The following is a 21020-nucleotide window of genomic DNA, read 5'->3' on the forward strand; positions in this document are numbered from 1 at the left end:
TGATTAAATACTTTCAGAGGAGAGATTACTCTTTTTGTGTTTGGATGAAGGAGAAGAATAATCTAATTTTAAAGACAGTATAAAACCAGGTTCTGGTGTCAGCGGGCAGATAAAACTGCTGGCACTAAAGTAGATCTCCCTCTCAGTGGAATTAGAAAAAGAAGAGATAACGAAGCTTATTTTAATTGTATCACAGCCCAGTGCTCTATACCTTTAGCTCCCTGTGCAATTAATAAAAGCCCAGCATTCAGAGATAATGTAACCTTAACGTTTGACTATATGTCATTAAACAGATACCATTATACTAAAGTTTCCCTTTCTTTAAAAGATTTTCAAAGTACTTCTACTAAGGGTGGGCTAGCTTTTTGCTACTAGAAATATGCCATTTCCATAAAGTTATTCAGCTATATATAAACCGATGGCTTCCTTTGCCATGCTAAGGCTGATACCAGATGTGGCGTACGGCGTAAAAACGCTTGCCGAAAATAATGCCCTACGCTCCTACCTGTGCCTGCACCTGAGCGTATCTCATTCATTCAGGTGCAGGCACAGGTAGGACAAATTTAGAGTAGCAGGACGTAGAGAATTCGCCACATCTGGCATCAGCCTAAGCTCTCTTATTTCAGTCACTGTGCTAATTAATCCTGTTTATGGCTCATTCATATAAACATTGGGTTAAGAAAGGATTTTGTGCAGCTCTAGAGTGAATTGTTTTGGTGTTTGTATGATCCTTTTTGCAGCAGCAGCAAAGAAAATCTAGAAAAAGGATGTTTCAGTAATATTGTGAGACATACAATGAAACCTTAATTTTATATTTCCTAATTGTTTTTATGTTTCCTCTACTACAGGGATCCCCAACCTTTTTTACTCATGAGCAACACTCAAATGTAAAAAAGTTGAGGCGCAACACATTGAACATGTTTGTGAGGGTGCCAAATAAGGGCAGTGATTGGCTACTTGGTAGCTCCTATGTGGACTGGCAGCTTATAGAAGACTCTGTTTGGCAGTGGGCCTGGTTTTTATGCAACCAAAACTTGCCTCCAAGCCAGCAATTCAAAAATTAGCAACAGCTTCGAGGCCACAGGGAGCAACATACAAGGGGTTGGTGAGTAACCTGTTGCTTACTAACCACTGGTTGGGTGTCCACTACTCTAATATATAATGCATAATACATATAATAGATAATGTATTTAGCTGATTTTACATTTCCTGCAGGAGGAAACTTTGCACGACTTTGGAAAATGAAGCGACGCAGATGCCTTCCCAATGACAATTCACTTTATTGCCAGTGGGAAAGCATTTCAGGGAGATTAGTCGCCTGCAATAACTGAGATTTAACGGCGGGTGACTAATCTCACGATGGGCCATCACCCTAAAAGTGTTTGATGGTTGCTATGAGTCACTGTATTTGTGTATTTTTGCACCTATGATAATAAATTAGCACCCATATAACCAGGCTCACAGCACATGCAGCATATGTCAATTAGCGCAGCCCGTCATTTGCTTTAATGAAAACACCTTTCAAGGGCGTGTATTAAGCCCAGGATCTGCTGCCAGCAACATTGGCAAGTGGTTTCTTGTGAAAGGCTTCACAACTGGGCTTGGTTGCTTCTCCACTGGCTGAGGGGTTAATGCATGATCTGCTGTGCCTGTGAATGCTTAATTATTAATTAGGGTGCTCTTTTCTACCAAGGCACTGAATGGACTATTGAGAGAGAGAGAGATAACACCTCCAGCCTAATGCTTTTTATTCTCTGGGAAAAACAACAGCTGGCAGGATGGCAATAACTTCAGTGCAGGAAATATCTGCTGCTATTGCATGAAGCTTAGTAGCCCAAACATCCAGCACAACTGCCCTGTTACTGGAGTATTTTTAATGCAGTTTTCAGAACAGTTTTCAGAACAGTTTTCTGTCACTGAAGCAGAGGCAGTGATAAGCTTGGGATAGCCCTGTTGAGTGTCACAATTATATGTCAGTGGGCTACTGTGTTGTATCGTGGAAGGGCTTTTGCAGATTGGGGTATGTTTAGGCATAATTGGGCATGCTTAGTGTAGGGGGTTGTATCAAAAAAATGCTGTACAGCTGTTGTGCTATTTCCTATGGCCACCAGCCCTACAACACTTATAGAGATCTGCAGCCTATGTCATTATGATGATGATGATCCATTCCTGGTGGTAAGTTAAGGACAAGGAAACCACAAGTGACTGAAGGGGGATTCCAGTATGTTAGGTACTTCCCAGTGCATCCAATGTCTTAAATTTTTTCCCCTAAGCGGTGCTCCTTTTAGGGTAAAAATGCACCATCCTTGGGTATGACCCCAGGACTATGGGAACTAAAAACACTAGAATGTATTAAAAAAACACTACAAAGACTTAAATTCCAGACAATAAAAAATCACTGATTAATACAATGTAAAAAATCAAATGTAACTAAAAAGAGTGAAATGTTGTGAAGACAATATCCCTTTAATGAATAGACCCTAACTGTCAGATAGTCAGTAAAGGAAGGGCAGGCAGCCTGGATACAGGAGACTTCCTTCCGCACACTATTCCAAGTCACTGACTATAAATCCAAGAGAGATTCGTGCAAATGTCTAAGGTTTCTAATTTTATTATATTCTCAATACAAATATGTTAACGGTGAGCAATAAGGAAGGAAATGTGTTTTATAAGGTTAAAAATATATCAGGAATGCTAAATTGTGAATGGATGATTTACTGTGGCACTAAGACTAATGTCCCAGGAGAAGGTTTCTAGGCTTCTATGTTGTTTATGGGACAAATATTCAAGTCTGCCCCCATGGGAAGCAAGAAGAGATGTTTGGATCTATCTGTGATTTTCTACATATAGCTTTGGGCTGCACAGATTTCAAACTGCCTGATGCGTTCACAGAAGGGAAATTATCTCCTGTCTAAAAATGATAGCAGCTTTCTGGAAGAGAGATTACTGGTGAAACAGACGTTGTAGTGCTTGGGGTGCTGAAACTAGAGGGTTTGAGAGGTAATAGCTGCCCTGCTGTGGTTTCCTGGCTGCTGATGGCGTCTCTCTGTGGTTGTTAGTAGCCCCAGAGGGAAAGTACAGTTAAACTATACCCAGTTGTTCTGAAAATCCCAGGGATCTGGGCAGGGCTTTCTTATAGGGTTTTCTATATAAGCGCCCATGACTAGGACAGCAGTTTTAGGTGGACAGTTAAGGGTGCCCATATATGTATGTTAAAGTTTAACCTTTTCTCTGCCCTAGCTCCCAGCCTGCCTCCAGATTCTGCAAAACCATTAGTGGAGCTGCTTACCCTTCATTTCCGTACAATGAAAATGTGCAAGTAATTACAGGCGCTACTACAGAAGGAGCCCTGTAGATAAATGAGGCACCCAAAAAATAGTTGTGATTGCGTTCTACAGGACAACCCACATGGTCCAAAAATGAGAGCACAGATTTTATCTTAGAAATCTTAGCCTGCTACAAACAGTTAGGCGTAGCTCGAATGGTCCTAAACGCTAAAATAAAATCTTTAATCCCCTTTAAATATACATTTACAACCAAAAATTCATAAAATCCATGTTTCCGGGATAACGATTACTTCTTTTATATTTAGTACATGGCAACACAGAAACCAGCTTATTTGATTTTCTGACAGATGTTACACTCACTCCCCTACAATTATTTTAATGATTTCCGGTGATCCCAAAGCAAAGTTGCTTTACTGCATCTCAATGGAGAAAGTAGGCCTTGCAAGCTCAGGAAGACGGAAAGCTGCTGGTGACAAATCTAAAGGAACTGCTGTTATAGAGCTGCTCTGCTTCTGGGCTGATATAACAAGTCAAGTGCTTAACATACAGAATTCCTGTTCATATCCTTTTCAGGGCTTACTTCACCTTTAAGAGTTTCCAAAATTCAAGTTTAGATGTTTATATCACATGCTCTTTTTCTTAGATGAAGGCAATGATCTTACAGAATATTATTCTCTTATGTGACTTTTAGGAATTCTCCCCATGTCCTCCTGTTTTGGTGCTCTATCGCCAAGCTTGTATTTGAGAATCAATGTCCCTTTAAGCTGACGGAATCACATTGTCAGCTTCTGTTTTACATGTGAATTCACTGAGTTAAATGGAACATTTTCATTTCCTGCATCTTTGCGTGTCTGTGACAAGATATTTCTAGACAGTAGCTGTCGACTCCATACCAAAAATAACAATGAAATCTCAAGCTGCATTGCTTACGCTGAACCTTTCAGGAGAATATACGCCGAATAATATATGGAATTAACTGTAGCATTCGGTTGCTATTTTTTGTTGGACCAACTGACCTGCCGAAGGTGCAACCAAATAGAAATCTCTTATCGTGGGACACAAGAAATGTTGCAGAGCGTTCAGGGCTGGTTGATCTGAAGAGCCTTTCAGCCGAGTTAAACCCGCACAGAGCAGGGTATCTAAATTGCCCACTCACGGTATAAATATTTCAGTAGTCTCTGCCCTTAGATGGTTTGGGCTCCATTATATCTTTCAGAGCCTGCAAGGAGAATAGGTTTTGAAACTGGAGCGTGGTTGGAAATACGTGTTTGCTGAAGAAAATGCAGCAGAATTGTCCAATTCTGTATAAATAATGTATTCTCAAATAGCTTGATTAGCCATTGCCTGAAATATCACATGGAGATGAAAGTGTCTATATTTGTCTTCCTTTGTATTGTTGTGTGAATCAGAAAAGAAGGGGACGATCATCCTCGTGCCTCTAAATGACAAGTCTTCCTGGGCTTCTAAAGTTAATTGCTACACTTGTGCCCATAGGCTTATGTCACACTGAGATTTTATAGATCGCATGAGTTACTAAATAAAACATGTAAATAGTATTTTTTTTATAGGCAAATGTGTCTATTATGCACTATATGAATTATATTTCTTGCAGAGAAAACATGAAGCCACAAATCAGATGATCTTGGGGTCAGAAAGAAATCTCTGTTACTTTATGAACAAGAGTTCAAAAAAAGCAAAAGAGATCACTTTACATTTATTGGTATAAAACCAGCATTTATTGGTATTATTAGTAGTATATAGTGATGCAATATTCTGGGCACCAGGCTGCTTGGAATCACCACACACTGACATCAAAATCACCTAATAAGTTCATTTATTGTCCCCAAGACATATTGCATGAGTGGTGGACCCAAATGTTTATTTACCCCTACTTCTCCCCGTTTTTTTACCTATGCCCTGTGGGAGGGAGGTTCCTCCCAAATAGCCATAGGATTGTGTGACCAGTCCATAGGTTATATACTGAATCTTCATCTTCAGTCTTTGCCTAGCACCAGCAATAGAAGTGTGGGGAGCTCAAGGCCCGAGTATACAAACTTTGAGCCCATGGAGATTAGCAACCTTAGTCAGGGAACAAAGATTCTTGTGAAGCCTCATGACATTCATGGGAGTTTTTACACTAAGCTTTAGGTTTCACCAAGAAGTAATAGTGAAGTTAGTTCTCCAAGGCAACACCTGCCTAAAGGTGGCCATACACAGGCCAATAAAAGCTGCTGACAGTCAGCCCATGTATGGGGTCCTCAGGCAGGCCTACCAAACTAAGCAGGCCTCTCTGGATGATCCAACAGTTGTCCAATGGTTGGATCAGCTTGATTTGGCCCAGCATGTCACCCCCAACAGGACAAGGACAGCATCGGCTTGTTAATGAGATCACTTTCAAAGTATCATCTTATTTAATATATGTACCAAAAAGACCCATCAGCAGACTGGATTGTTCACTCCTCACAAAGCAGCTACTGAATGGGACAATTTCATGGTCTGTTCAAATTGTCCCCCAAAGGGTTCGAACAACAATGTTGTCCATTTTTGACCACCCCATCATACCACTGATCTCTACAATGTGTGCTTTGGGGGTAACAGCTTTAACCATATTACTCTGTATGGGAAATTCTCTATGTAATATCCAGGCCACCAGTCTGTCTACCCGAACTGCTCTTGCAACTATTTCCACAATATTTTTAATTTATGTTGTGTTGTTAAATTCATGTGTTGCATGTATGTAGCATCTTGGTCCTGGAGAAACGCTGTTTCGTTTCACTGTGTACTGTATTGTATATGGTTGGAATGACAATAAAAAACCTACTTGACTACTTGACTTGACTTGACATGTAAAAGAAAACATAGTAAGTAAGTGTGCTGCTCTATTAAAAGTGTAAATCACCTTTGATTTAACTTTTAGAATGTTACAGAATATAGAATATTCTTAGCAACTCTTCAACTGGTCTCCATTATTTATTTGTTATGAATTTGGAATGATTTTTCCTTCTCTTCTGCCTCATTCCAGCTTTCAAATGGGGGTCACTGACCCTGGGAGCCAAAACCTATTGATCGAATGTTATTGTTTTTGCTACTCTTTATTACTTCTCTTTCTATTCAGGCCCTCACCTATTTATTTCATTATGGGTTGCTCCAGGAATGGAATTTGAAATAAAAAATGTTTCAGCATTTTAGAGCTAGCAATGTGTTTTTTCCCTTTATATAATATTTATTGTGTTTTTTTTTTTGATTGCCTATGAAGAGAAAAACAACATTTTGATTAAGTAAAGTAGGGCAGATTACCATTTAAATAATCAGCACAATTTAAGTGCTCTTAATGTATTCTGGTCTTGCTTACTTTGCATTAGTTAACCTTTCTTATCTCTCTCTATGGGCTGCTTTATTCTCTTACGATAATGTTATACTGGCGATTCCTTCACTGTTGTTCTAAAACAGCGGCGACAAGCAGTTTCCATTGAAGCAAATGACAGGCTGCTCGGTCAGGTTCAGCTTCTATTCCCCAAGCCCAAAGCTGCAAGTAGAGAATATGCCATGCGTGCCTTGGAGCCTAAGGCTTGTTTGGGACATTTTTGTGCACCTGTTTGGACACTTGCGTTTTCTTCTTGGTGACAATGATAGAATGCCACCTGCTTATACCTCAGGGCAATTAGGTACTATAGTGCAACATAACAAGGTAAAGTTAAAGGGGAAGTTCACCTGTATGTTAGCTATGAGTATGTTATTGAATGCCCTATTATTAGCATCTTTTCAATTGACCTTTTTTTTTTTAGCTTTTTTTTATTATTTGACTACCTCATTTGCCTGACCCAGACAGCCAAAAACTGATTGCTCTGTGAAGCTGCAATTTTATTGCTATTATTTTCTATTACTTATCTTTCTATTCAGGCCCTCTCCTATTCAACTTCCAGTCTCACATTCCAACCCCTGCCTGGTTCCATGGTAAATTGGACCCAAGCAAACAGATAGCTCCTGAAATTCCAAAACGAAGGGCAGCTGGATAATAAGGGATATAATTCAAAGACCAAATTCCAATTGTTTCAGAATATTAGTGTGTATAATATGAAAATATTTGATTTGAAGGTGAACCACCCCTTTAAGAAAGTAATCTAAAGCCTCTCAATGACACAGAGGTGTAAATATGCCATGGAATGTTATCCATAGAAAGAATTATCAAGCTTTCCCTAATTGCTACCAGAAAGAAATATGAAAAGCAGAAAACCTGACTAAGGTTTCCAGGCACAAATACATTTCCTATTTCGATGACAGACAGAGGTTGACCTATTTAAACACATGCCAACAGTGAGTGACACTCGGGAAGCCAAGATTTGTAAAAGCAGCAGTTTTAGGAGTAAAACTGCGAGCGAGAGCCATTAACCCTAGGAAAACACCCTATAGACACCCATAACCCATATTTAAAAAAAATAATACATTGTTTTGTTATGCAGGGTTCTTCATTTTGTATGATTTATAAAATATAGTGGATTGGGTGGGGCTATGCTTAGCCAACTGATAAAAGATGGCTGAACACACAGCAGAGTTAATGCGTAACAACAAGACATATTTACATGTGCTAGATAGAAATAATTGGCATGTCAATTCCAATGCTCCTCTTTATAATGCTAACGATCATTTGAGTTGCATCACAAAAATTATTTTAATAGCTCAAATATAACAGCCACAGCCTGTAATATTTCAGAGTTACAGCAACATAGGAACATTTGCCCGGCACTTGTAAGCTTTGCTTTCTAGTATCTATTTATTTTTAGCCGTAATTTTAAAACAGTTTTTTGCCTTGTTGGTATTTACTCCGAGCAAGGCAGGCATCAGAGTAGAAAGTGGCTATAAGACGTCAAGATGAAGGGAAATAATAGATGTTTCATAGCAACCATGCTTAATAATGCCACTTGAAGAAACTTGCAGAAAGCCTGGGTCAGGTTGCCAGCTTAATGACAGAGCCAGCTCCTGTTGTGTAAAGTGCTAATAGGGGCAGGCCGGCTTATAGAGTGGGGTGTTAACTGTCGTCAGGCCTTCAAGTTTTTTTCAGGCATTTGAAACATGTGCCCATTTATCAAACATGCCACTGAACAGTAAAGGCAACTGCTTTATGCACAAATATGCACATTATTGTTCTGCCTCAATTAGCCAGGGGCAGGCCCAGACTGGGATTCAAAATAGGCCCTGGCATTTCAAGTACACAAAGGCCCAAACAAACCCCCACCAGCCCAATAAATAGTGACTGTCTATTCTTTCAGCAGCCCATCTGGCATTTGCCAGAATCCACAGTCCAGGCCTCTCAAGGGGGCTCAAGATTGCAGAGTGGGGCCGTCAGAAGATGTGCGCAGGAACGAGTCCCGCATCAGCTTGTGCAATTCACACAGAAGTAAATGGGGTGACTTCTGGTCTTTTGATGCTGCATGCTTGGGCTACTAAAAACATTGAATGGAAATAACCCCAAAAATGCCCTGTGTGCCATAGCTTTCAAAACCCAGAAAGGATCTTGGCCCACTGTTATTTGACTTGAAATTAACATTTCAGCCATAAAGCATGACATGTTAGTTCACTTTAAAATCGTGTATAACCAGTAGCATGATTGGGCAATCTGCATATACTGAGACATTTTGTGTCATTTTTTATTCTTTGAGGTTTTTTTAGTTATTTAGTTGTCTTTGCTCTCCAGTTTGGGATTTCAGCAGCTATCTGGTTGCTAGGGTTTCAGCAGTTATCTGGTTGCTAGGTTACATTAGCAAACTGGCAGTAATTTCAAAGAGAGACAGGAATATGAATTGGAGAGGGGCTGGATAAGGTATAAAAAGTAACAATAATAATAAAATTGTAAACTCATAGAGCAATAGTTTTTTGGCTGCCGGAGTTAGTGACCCCCATTTGAAAGCGGGGAAGCTTTAAAAGAGAATAGTGCAAAACTATAAAAAATAAATAATGACCAATTGCAAAGTTTCTAGGAATAGGACATTCTATAACATACTTAAAGCTAACCTAGACAACATAAAGTTTTGCAAGGAATTAGGGTAGAAATGCTACAAGTGAATGAAGAGCAAAGATCTGATTGGTTACCAATCCACCTCAGCCCTTTAGCAGTCACAATCTGTGTCTCCAAATATGCACCCAGTACACATGCTCTGGGCACAAGCTCACAATATACAGTATATACACAATATAAAATTACATTCAGGGCTTATCGGTAATTAATTCAGATTCTCATTGCATGGCAGCTCAGAAACCAGTGCATATGCATTAGCATTTAATAATCGATCCTTTAGCATCAGCTTTTATGAAAAACAAACCTTGTCCTCTGCTTGATGATTTCCAACAACCCCTAAACTTAGCTTCTCAACAGCTGCCCATGGCATACTGAGCATGTGCACTGCCACTGCCACTTAAAAGATCTAACACTCAATGCCCAGCAAGAGCTAAGAAAGCTTCTTTTGACAGCCTGGATATATTGTTAGTGTTATAATGATGCTGAACCTCACTGCTGGTACACCAAGTTTATAAAATACAAAAATTCTATGCTATTTATAATTTTGCCATAAAAGTATTTGCCCAATACTATTATATAACTTATCTGATCCCCCATGTTCCCCTATGAGGCGGCGGCCATATTTGTGCAGCAGGAGGCCGTTAGCATTAGAAGCTATAACTGACAGTTTGAGAAGGGGCAGTCAAGTTGGCAAAACGATTAATTGTAGCCCTATCAGCAAAAAAATTGATCAATGGGACCTATAGGTAACTTTTAATGTACATTCATATTTTAAAGAGTATTTTTTTAGTGTCAGTATCACTTTAAGTATACTTAAGTATATTCCCACTTTAAATAGCTGTTACGCAGATCCCTTTTCCAATAACTAGTGATGGTAAAACAAAACACAGAAGCAAGAACAGCAATTCCAATTTCTATTCTGCATATGTCAGTCTGGCAGCTCCACATATTCTCTGTTTCTAAAGCTCCATTTGTTATTTACAACACCCATATGGCATTCTGGGGAAATACAGTTGTCTGCAACAGATTCCCAGTATGAAAAGTGTCAAATGGTTTACATAATTCCAAGACATGTTTTACTTCTAACAACAGACAGTGAACCATATTCCCAGTAATGGATAAATTCCACTATAACATTCTGCTGATTATTACATTTCCCTTTATGAGCTTTACCAATAAAAGCAAAGTACTTACCTCCCAAAGGGTTTTAAAATCCTTCTGCTCAATGCGAAGGAGTTCGCTATTTTCCCTTGTGACGATGGTGGCATGCCGAGGGGTATTGTCCAATATGGATTCGCCAAAAGCCGTTCCCACCCCCAAAGTGCAAATGACGACTGCATCCTTCAGTTTAAAAGAAGCATATTTATTAGTATATAAAGTATTAGTATATAAAGAATATACCTGCAGTATTCTAAGCTATAAATTCATATTGACTAAAAATATATATAAAATTAGAAAATATATATAGAAAATATTAATTTAAGTAATGATTAGTTTACATTTGTACACCTGGCAATAATCCTAGCTAGCAAGAGCTCAATATCTTCCCTTCACCTACTGTGATATTAGGCTAAGGCTCAACTAAGTCCAACATAAAGGGCTTCTGCCTTGGAATCCCAGCAGTGCGCTCCTTGTGCAAATTTACAGATTTCAATCATTGCATTATATGATAAATACTAAAGGATCATTTAAACAATTCCTTTAACGAAGGAGATATACGATAGCTAGAACCAACATGTCTGTGCAGAAAATGTTTTGACCAGTGGCTATAAAGGAAGACTGAGAGACCCAAATTAAGGAGAAAGTATGTAAATCAGAAATAACCAGTTCTCCAACAGCGCCTTCAGCTGACAGTATATGATCAGAATAATAGGTCAGTAATGACTAGGGGGCCACAAACTGGAAATTTCTGATTCAACTACTGAAAATACATATTATGTTGTAGAGAGTGCTATTCTGAAACAAAGTGCAATGCACCATCATTTTTAATTACTTAGTTTTATATTTAACAACCCTCTAGTTTGGAATTTTAGCAACTATATGGTTTCTAGGGTCCAAATTATTCTAGCAACCAGGCAGTGGTACAAATGAGAGACTTGAATATGAATAGGAGTGGGTCTGACTAGAAAGGAAAGTAATAACAAAAAACAATAACAATACGATTGTAGCCTAGCAGAGCAAAAGATGTTTGGCTGACAGGGTCAGTGACCCCCCATTTGAAAGCTGTAAGTCAGAAGAGGAAGGCAAATAATTATAAAAAACTATAATATATGATAATAATAGCTGCATTGGTCTAATCATTAATAACAACCAAAAAAATATTGCTGATGGGTTACTAGAACTGGAGCAAACAATACACTTTTATTACATTACCCCTAGAAGAGCATTGGCAACAATTTGAAGTAACAGTATCCTCCTTTCCCCATGGGGGACATCTGTTACAGAACCCCCCTGCCAAACCCATAGCTTTCTGTTACAGACAGAATTGTATAATGTGACTTTACTTCATGTCAAATATTCTGGCATGATATGTTACATATTACCCAAAAGAAATGCCATTATAATTTTGGGTCTGGAAGATCAAATAGAAATGGATACAATGTATATTCAGATGATACAGAACAACTATACAAACTCATATAGTTAAATCAAAATCCATTATGATGTCATTTAAACCCATAATACAGTGTTTGGCTCGTCAGCTCTCTCTTCTGCCCATATATTTACTATTAGGCATTCAGCTAATCAGCTCATTTATGCCAGTTCTTTCTGCACAGTGAGAATTAAAAGGCATGGATTGTATACACAGCCCATTTTCTGCTGCATAATCCCTATTCTAAACCCATAATAAGACAATGGTTAAAAGCTAGAGTGAGCTTTTCCATTAGGGAAAGGCAATGATCAATACTTGGGGACACATTCCTCGGTGGCTAAAAACAAAGAGTTTCTTCCAATGGAGGCTGCTCAGCATCTTTTCACTCTGCGGCACTGTATTTATGGCACATTACTGATATAAGAAGGCAATAATGAAGGTATTATATAGGTATATTCAGTTCTGTATATTTCTGTCCAGATTACTTTTGCAAATGGTAGTTATATAGCAATACCTGCATTTCCCCCCTGGTTCTGTAATCCACAGCAACCAATCAGATGTGTACTTTCATTATGCCAAAGCCATGAATAAAAAGCTGAAAATGATGGGCAGGGTCTCCTCTGGATGTCTTTTGCCTCCACCCACACTAGTGGACTCTGCAGGACCAATGGGCTGCTGGAGTAACTGGTCTGCTCATATGGCTGCATAGTCAGGTATTGAAATGTTATTTTGCAGGTTGACTTGAAATACAATTTTGAATGTGTGTCTTCTTTTCAACCATAGCTACTATACTTCTTTGTTATTGTCTCTACATTCATGCTTTGAGCTTGTGGGATGAACCTATTTTTGTTCATATTTTCTGACTTAAATGCAATCTTTTGGCACTAAGGGCAGCAGGCATTTACTGCACCTCAGCAGACTAAAAAATACATAATATTTCTAACATTTTACCAAATAGATCATGAGTTTGTTTGGTGCATCAGTGCCTGAGAATCACCGTACTGAGACAGGAATCTTTTTTCAAACACTGCCACCTTGTGTTGTTTATTGATTATACAATGTCCTGTAGTGAATTGGGCCTAACATATTATATATTATATTAGGAAATTCCAGAAGAGACCTTTGATAAATGACTTGCCCTTTGCCAAATTATATGATTTAACAATTTGGGATCTTAGGCCTGTGATCCTTCCTCCACCTCACGCCATTAATACCAGCCAGATATTGAATCTCCATCCTGCCTGGCTATATAGCAATTAATTTAGATGCATGTTGCAGACTGAAATGATTTATGTGCAGCCATGCATCTAAATTAATTGCTAACTAACCATGCAGGATGTGAATTCAATTTGTGACCCCTCAAGGTCAGCTTCTTTATTGGGCCCTATTAGGCCTAGCTTACCACTGCCCTTGTTTAATGATGTATTAGAAACCTCTTTATGCATTGAAAACAAATCAGCTGTGTTTGGGTTGCCCTTTAAATTATTAACTGCTGCTTACCTACACTAAACTATTTTTAAACTTTTAGGGGCTTGCAGAAAACAAATGATATTGAGTGTCCATATTATCCTATTCACTATTCTATACACAGTGTCTATATTATCCTATACACTATTCTATACAGTGTCTGTATTATCCTACACACTATTATATACGCAGTGTCTATATTATCCTATACACTATTCTATACACAGTGTCTGTATTATCCTACGCACTATTCTATACACAGTGTCTTTAATACCCTTTACACTATACTATACACAGTGTCTATATTATCCTATACACTATACTATACACAGTATCTATATTATCCTATACACTATACTATACACAGTGTCTATATTATCCTATACACTATACTATACACAGTATCTATATTATCCTATACACTATACTATACACAGTGTCTATATTATCCTATACACTATACTATACACAGTGTCTATATTATCCTATACACTATCACTTGCATGACGTAACAGTGCTGAGATGACTTGGAGGCCATGATGCTAAGGGGCCCATTTATCATACAGTGTAAAATGAGAAACATCAGAAAAACTGTTTAAAAAGCTGTATAAAATAAATAAAACACTGCCAAATCGTTGGATTTGCCGCCATTATTTTACACCACTATAGATTTTATGCAATCCGTTTTAATCCAAGTCAATGCGAAAAATTTATGTGGCAAATAGGATCAGGAGGGAAAACTTGAAAAAAAAAAAGTGTGATGGATGAATGCTGTATTTTTTTAAAGCATTTTCAAATGGCTGCTTTTGTTTACACCAGGTTTTTACACAGAGGTATGCAATGGGTGAAAAATCAATGTACACTTTGATAAAAATGCTGTTTTTTATGCTGTGATGCCTGTTGATGTGTGGTGTATTTGGTCACCATTTTTTTATACAGCTTGATAACTAGGCCCCTTTATGTCACCATATGTAGTTATCACAAGCAAAAGGCATCACACTCATGCAGAATGCAAGACCCTTCAGCCATTTACTGCATCAGCTGCAGGTTTGAGCACGTGACACACTAATTGGGCTAACTGCTTGCAGTCTACTGTTGTGAGTGGTCCATTGCTTTTGGGATATCACTGCATTTACACATAATAGAACAGGCATTTACCTGGTGGTTATTAGTTTCAGATACTTTAACATCCAGTGATCCTGTTAGCACAGCATACCAACTTGTTCCTATATCACCTTGACGGTACACTGGAAAAGAACAGATAAAGATAAAATGATAATGTTAATAGATTGACTGTAATGTTCTGTAATACAGTAACTATAGTGCACTGTAATACACTGGCTGGGGAGAACTGTAAAACATTAGTTGTTATGCACTGCAACAGAATAGATGTAGTTTACTGTGATGCACTGTAATACAATGCCTTTGATATGCTACAAGAAGAAAAAGTGTTGGATATGGTGATTTTATAACAAATATAAAACCTAATCTTAAAATAATGACATTTTATTCCAAGCCAGTAACACCATTATAAAAGACAGACAAAATGAAGTTAATAACAATACATTCAGCTCTTAATATTCCCATTTGACATATACAAGGGGAAAGTATCAAATGTCCCCTTATTATTCATCCAAGTAAACTCTCCAAGCCTAGTCACCAGCCCTGTATTTTATGTATAGCTACATCAGCAGCATTGATGCATTACAGTGCCTTATATTCTTATAATATACAGTTTTGTCATTTCCCTATGGGACCAAACTGTAAATTATATCCCTATAAACGGTGCTTAGTGATGTCAACAATTATAATCAGAGCTTAGTGATGTAATATCTGTCACATGACTCAATAAACCAAAGTATCACCTGTTGTAAAATATGAGGATATTAGAAGTTGTCTTGAGTTCCATGACCTGTATAAAAGCACAACTCCTCAGTGACTTATAATATCCCTATGTTTTACAATAGGGTGTTCTTTATTCGCTATATAATACACAAGAGCCTTGAGTATCCTGTAAATGATATCCTTATAAATGGTCTTTAGGGATGTCATCAGTTGATTAGTGAGGTTATCTCTGCCACATGACTCACTGAAACTTGTTTAATATATAGTACCCCCTGTGGTAAAATCTGTATATATAAGTAAAAGGCTTTTATGTGGTCATGTATTTCCTTCATGATTATAATATCCTTATATTTTACACAGGGGGTACATTATTTACCATATATTTATAGTGTAATACTTGGTCTCACTTGCCAGCTGAGAACACTGCAGAGCATACTCACTTTCATTTACCAGCCAATAACATTTGCACTAAGCAGCAACATCCTGAAATTTCAAAGTTATCAAAATAATGTTGATTCAATAAATCCCTGCAGGTTTTACTTTTCTGGGGCTTTACTGGCTTTGATAAACACTAATAGTAATTATACTACAGAATCCCTTCATTTTCTGCTATTTCCAAGCATATAACATTGTGTCTATGGTATTTACAGTCATTTACATTTTTACTTACACGTAATCCCCTTTTCCAGGTTTTCATAGTATCCACAAAAGCAGATCTGCTGAAGGAGATTTGGGTGAAATCGCTCAAAAGCTTTAACTTCTTTCAGTCGTGCAAATATAATGTCCACATCTTCTCCCGAACGCTCCAGGGGCCTAAACAAATAACACATGGGCTGTTTACTATACAGAATACATTCAGCTGCTGCAATGTCTACCAGAATCTATGGTATACACTGTATTGCTTGAATGTGTCAATTTTTATTAAATCATCACTTGTACCATAGTTTGAACATATAAATGAATAATGCAGATTTTTTGGGTTCCTTTAATCCATTCCTGTTCCTTAGCAAACCTTCTATATTTCTAAAATGTCTAAAAGATCAAATATGCATTTACCCAAAACCTCACCCTAATTGGTCTTCTTGGTGGGCCCCTCACTGACTACATTATGGCTCCCTAGGGAAGTTAGTCCCACAGGTTGACAACCTTCTTTGTTAGACCTTCATCTAACCACCCCTTTATCTAACCACCCCTTCAGCATGCAATACACATGATATAACACTCAAAAACCATGAATAACTATTATGCTTTAATAATAAAAGGTGCTCAGTCATGTCATCAGTTATATACAGTTATGTCACATGTCTTATTGAAATTTGTGTAGTATAACAAATAATGTACTCTACTTTCAAATATGAGAATATTAGCAAACATCTGTAAAAAAGCACGAGGCCTGTGGCTTTAAATTGTCATGGAACTCTCCCGCTAGTGTTTATTAGCAATGCAAACGTCAGATGATTATAATTTTTACAGAAAGGACTATAAAATGGAATACTGTACCCAACATATAATACATAGTGGGGCTCATATGTTATTACCGCACAATGCCAAAAGTGGTAACACTATTTCCAAAGTAAAAGACATCGACACCCAGGGAACTGCAAAGCACTGAATATATAAATGAGTTCTCTGAAACACTGGGTTGAATCTAGAAGAATAGATGTTAGACTGATGGAAGCAGGCACATCCACCAAGCAGAAAAAGTTGGTGATTAAGGAGATGAAACTCGAGATGACAGGCACCTCCCTCTTATAAAATGAAACAGGGGAACTATTACCATTAATACTAAATTTTATTATCAGTGGTAGGTTACCACAGTGCCTATCCTAGCAGATGCCTGGGGTTCATAAATCAAAGGAGGTTGAGCGTCAACAGGCTGGGGCATAGTGAGAGAGGGATATCATTTCCAACTTTGCCAGCAACAAAAGCTAGAAAAAGGGGGTGGGATTATGCCATTGGGGCGAGCCTGTGATGGTGGGTATAGAACCATGAAATCAGAAGGCTGGTCGGTGATCTTTGGGGTGGCCAGTGCTATTTTGGGCAGGGCTATTTTGTCTTGCACTCACATTTGTATGGAATTTTGTCTGGATTCTGCAACCATAAAAACTAGGTAAAAGGTTATCATGTATTAAAAGGGCCTAGCTATTTAGCTAGTTTCCAACAGGGTAGAGTAGAGAAGGGACTGTAGAATCTGGGAAGGGACTGTGGCTGTGGGATGCCAGTTATAGTAGGGAGAGATGGTGCCTATAGTAGCAGTGGGGGGATAATAGCCTCTGGGAAGGGACTGGGGCTGTGGGATAGCAGGTATAGTAGGGAGAGATGGTGCCTATAGTAGCAGTGGGGGGATAATAGCCTCTGGGAAGGGACTGGGGCTGTGGGATAGCAGGTATAGTAGGGAGAGATGGTGCCTATAGTAGCAGTGGGATAATAGCCTCTGGGAAGGGACTGTGGCTGTGGGATAGCAGGTATAGTAGGGAGAGATGGTGCCTATAGTAGCAGTGGGGGGATAATAGCCTCTGGGAAGGGACTGGGGCTGTGGGATAGCAGGTATAGTAGGGAGAGATGGTGCCTATAGTAGCAGTGGGATAATAGCCTCTGGGAAGGGACTGTGGCTGTGGGATAGCAGGTATAGTAGGGAGAGATGGTGCCTATAGTAGCAGTGGGGATAATAGCCCCTGGGAAGGGACTGGGGCTGTGGGATAGCAGGTATAGTAGGGAGAGATGGTGCCTATAGTAGCAATGGGGATAATAGCCCCTGGGAAGGGACTGGGGCTGTGAGATAGCAGGTATAGTAGGGAGAGATGGTGCCTATAGTAGCAGTGGGGATAATAGCCTCTGGGAAGGGACTGTGGCTGTGGGATAGCAGGTATAGTAGGGAGAGATGGTGCCTATAGTAGCGGTGGGGGGATAATAGCCCCTGGGAAGGGACTGTGGCTGTGGGATAGCAGGTATAGTAGGGAGAGATGGTGCCTATAGTAGCGGTGGGGGGATAATAGCCCCTGGGAAGGGACTGTGGCTGTGGGATAGCAGGTATAGTAGGGAGAGATGGTGCCTATAGTAGCAGTGGGGATAATAACCTCTGGGAAGGGACTGTGGCTGTGGGATAGCAGGTATAGTAGGGAGAGATGGTGCCTATAGTAGCAGTGGGGGGATAATAGCCCCTGGGAAGGGACTGTGGCTGTGGGATAGCAGGTATAGTAGGGAGAGATGGTGCCTATAGTAGCAGTGGGTGGATAATAGCCTCTGGGAAGGGACTGGGGCTGTGGTATAGCAGGTATAGTAGGGAGAGATGGTGCCTATAGTAGCAGTGGGATAATAGCCTCTGGGAAGGGACTGTGGCTGTGGGATAGCAGGTATAGTAGGGAGAGATGGTGCCTATAGTAGCAGTGGGATAATAGCCTCTGGGAAGGGACTGTGGCTGTGGGATAGCAGGTATAGTAGGGAGAGATGGTGCCTATAGTAGCGGTGGGGGGATAATAGCCCCTGGGAAGGGATGTGGCTGTGGGATAGCAGGTATAGTAGGGAGAGATGGTGCCTATAGTAGCAGTGGGATAATAGCCTCTGGGAAGGGACTGTGGCTGTGGGATAACAGGTCTAGTAGAGGGAGATGGTGCCTATAGTAGCAGTGGGGATAATAACCTCTGGGAAGGGACTGTGGCTGTGGGATAGCAGGTATAGTAGGGAGAGATGGTGCCTATAGTAGCAGTGGGGGGATAATAGCCCCTGGGAAGGGACTGTGGCTGTGGGATAGCAGGTATAGTAGGGAGAGATGGTGCCTATAGTAGCAGTGGGTGGATAATAGCCTCTGGGAAGGGACTGGGGCTGTGGTATAGCAGGTATAGTAGGGAGAGATGGTGCCTATAGTAGCAGTGGGATAATAGCCTCTGGGAAGGGACTGTGGCTGTGGGATAGCAGGTATAGTAGGGAGAGATGGTGCCTATAGTAGCAGTGGGATAATAATCTCTGGGAAGGGACTGTGGCTGTGGGATAGCAGGTATAGTAGGGAGAGATGGTGCCTATAGTAGCGGTGGGGGGATAATAGCCCCTGGGAAGGGATGTGGCTGTGGGATAGCAGGTATAGTAGGGAGAGATGGTGCCTATAGTAGCAGTGGGATAATAGCCTCTGGGAAGGGACTGTGGCTGTGGGATAGCAGGTATAGTAGGGAGAGATGGTGCCTATAGTAGCAGTGGGATAATAGCCTCTGGGAAGGGACTGTGGCTGTGGGATAGCAGGTATAGTAGGGAGAGATGGTGCCTATAGTAGCGGTGGGGGGATAATAGCCCCTGGGAAGGGACTGTGGCTGTGGGTTAGCAGGTATAGTAGGGAGAGATGGTGCCTATAGTAGCAGTGGGATAATAGCCTCTGGGAAGGGACTGTGGCTGTGGGATAACAGGTCTAGTAGAGGGAGATGGTGCCTATAGTAGCAGTGGGATAATAGCCTCTGGGAATGGACTGTGGCTGTGGGATAGCAGGTATAGTAGGGAGAGATGGTGCCTATAGTAGCAGTGGGGGGATAATAGCCTCTGGGAATGGACTGTGGCTGTGGGATAGCAGGTATAGTAGGGAAAGATGGTGCCTATAGTAGCAGAGGGATAATAGCCTCTGGGAAGGGACTGTGGCTGTGGGACAACAGTTGATAGTACAATGAGATGGTGTCTGTATCAATAAGAAAAACAGACTCTGGGAAAAGGTTTTACGTTTCCAAGAGAAAAGCATTGTTTAATTTCTAAGAGAAAGCAAGCTATTGTTTTGCTACATTTTATTTATTTGTATTATTTGACCCTATTGTAATCTAAAATATGCACAGAATTGCTTTTTGCCCACCAGAGGGCCTCAAAATCCCACAGAAGTGTGCATAAAATTGAATATTACTATTAGGAGCCCTGTCATAGAATGGAAGGGAGGCAAGTTTAGTACAGAATAGAATGCTACAATAAATAACAAGGCTGCCCCTAGTGGTAGCAGGGCCTGGGGCAAAGTTCAATATAAACCATAATACAACAACCTGGAAACTGCACAATAGATGGTTCTGATATGAAGCACTACCAAAACCATTTTCTCTTACTATATACACTATTCAACATTTACAGGCTCTTTCCTAGAAAAGTGATTTATTTTCGAGTGCAATGGAGTTTCTGAACCTGAAACCTTTGCCACTGGTGGCACCCAAGGCAGCTCTGACATAAATAACTAATAAACATTGGCTTATAAGAAGGAGAATGCAAACTAAATATCAGGTTATTTGGTGCCTTGCATTTGTATTATAATCTTTAAAGGGGTGCTTCACCTTTAAGTTAACTTTTAGTACGACGTAAACAGAGATATTATAAGACAATATTACAGAATGGCCAATTCTAAACAATATTTCAATTGGTCTTCATTATTTGTTTTTTTATAGTTTTTTTTTAATTATTTGCCTTCCCAGCTTTAAAATGGGGATCACTGACCACGGCAGCCAAACATTTTTTGGAGAGTTTCTGAAGAAAAATAAGTAAAAAACACAGGTATTAAAAAAATCAAGACCAATTGCAAATTGTCTAAGAATATTACTCTACATAATACTAAAAGTTAACTCAAAGGTGAACAACCACTTTAATATTATGTATCTGCATGTGGTGCTGTACTGTGATTATACAGGAACACTGAGCCCCATAGGTCGGGCTAATTTTGGAACCTGAGGCAGAGGAAGAAGAGATGCCATAAATCGTACCCACGTTTTCCTGAACCCAAACTCAGGAGCACGACACGTGAATACTAAGGGGCCAAAAATGTCACCCCTTAATGTTTACATTCTAAGTAGCGGAATTAGCAAGT

General features: G+C 39.7%; 1 protein-coding gene across 3 annotated transcripts in view; it reads right to left on the bottom strand.

Annotated features, from left to right (window-relative positions):
* The window catches only part of rapgef4 (Rap guanine nucleotide exchange factor 4), a 163705-nt gene that overhangs the window by 131722 nt on the left and 10963 nt on the right, over positions 1–21020 (bottom strand). For all 3 annotated transcript variants that reach the window (XM_004917715.3, XM_002934617.4, XM_031893350.1), the window contains exons 2-4: positions 15876–16018; positions 14519–14607; positions 10495–10641 (exon numbers count right to left, since the gene is read on the bottom strand). In XM_004917715.3, the coding sequence (XP_004917772.2) occupies positions 10495–10641; positions 14519–14607; positions 15876–16018 (379 nt within the window). The remainder of the gene's footprint in view (positions 1–10494; positions 10642–14518; positions 14608–15875; positions 16019–21020) is intronic.

The sequence above is a fragment of the Xenopus tropicalis genome, chromosome 9 (genome assembly GCF_000004195.4).
Source record: "Xenopus tropicalis strain Nigerian chromosome 9, UCB_Xtro_10.0, whole genome shotgun sequence".
In the NCBI taxonomy this organism is placed as follows: Eukaryota; Metazoa; Chordata; class Amphibia; order Anura; family Pipidae; genus Xenopus; species Xenopus tropicalis.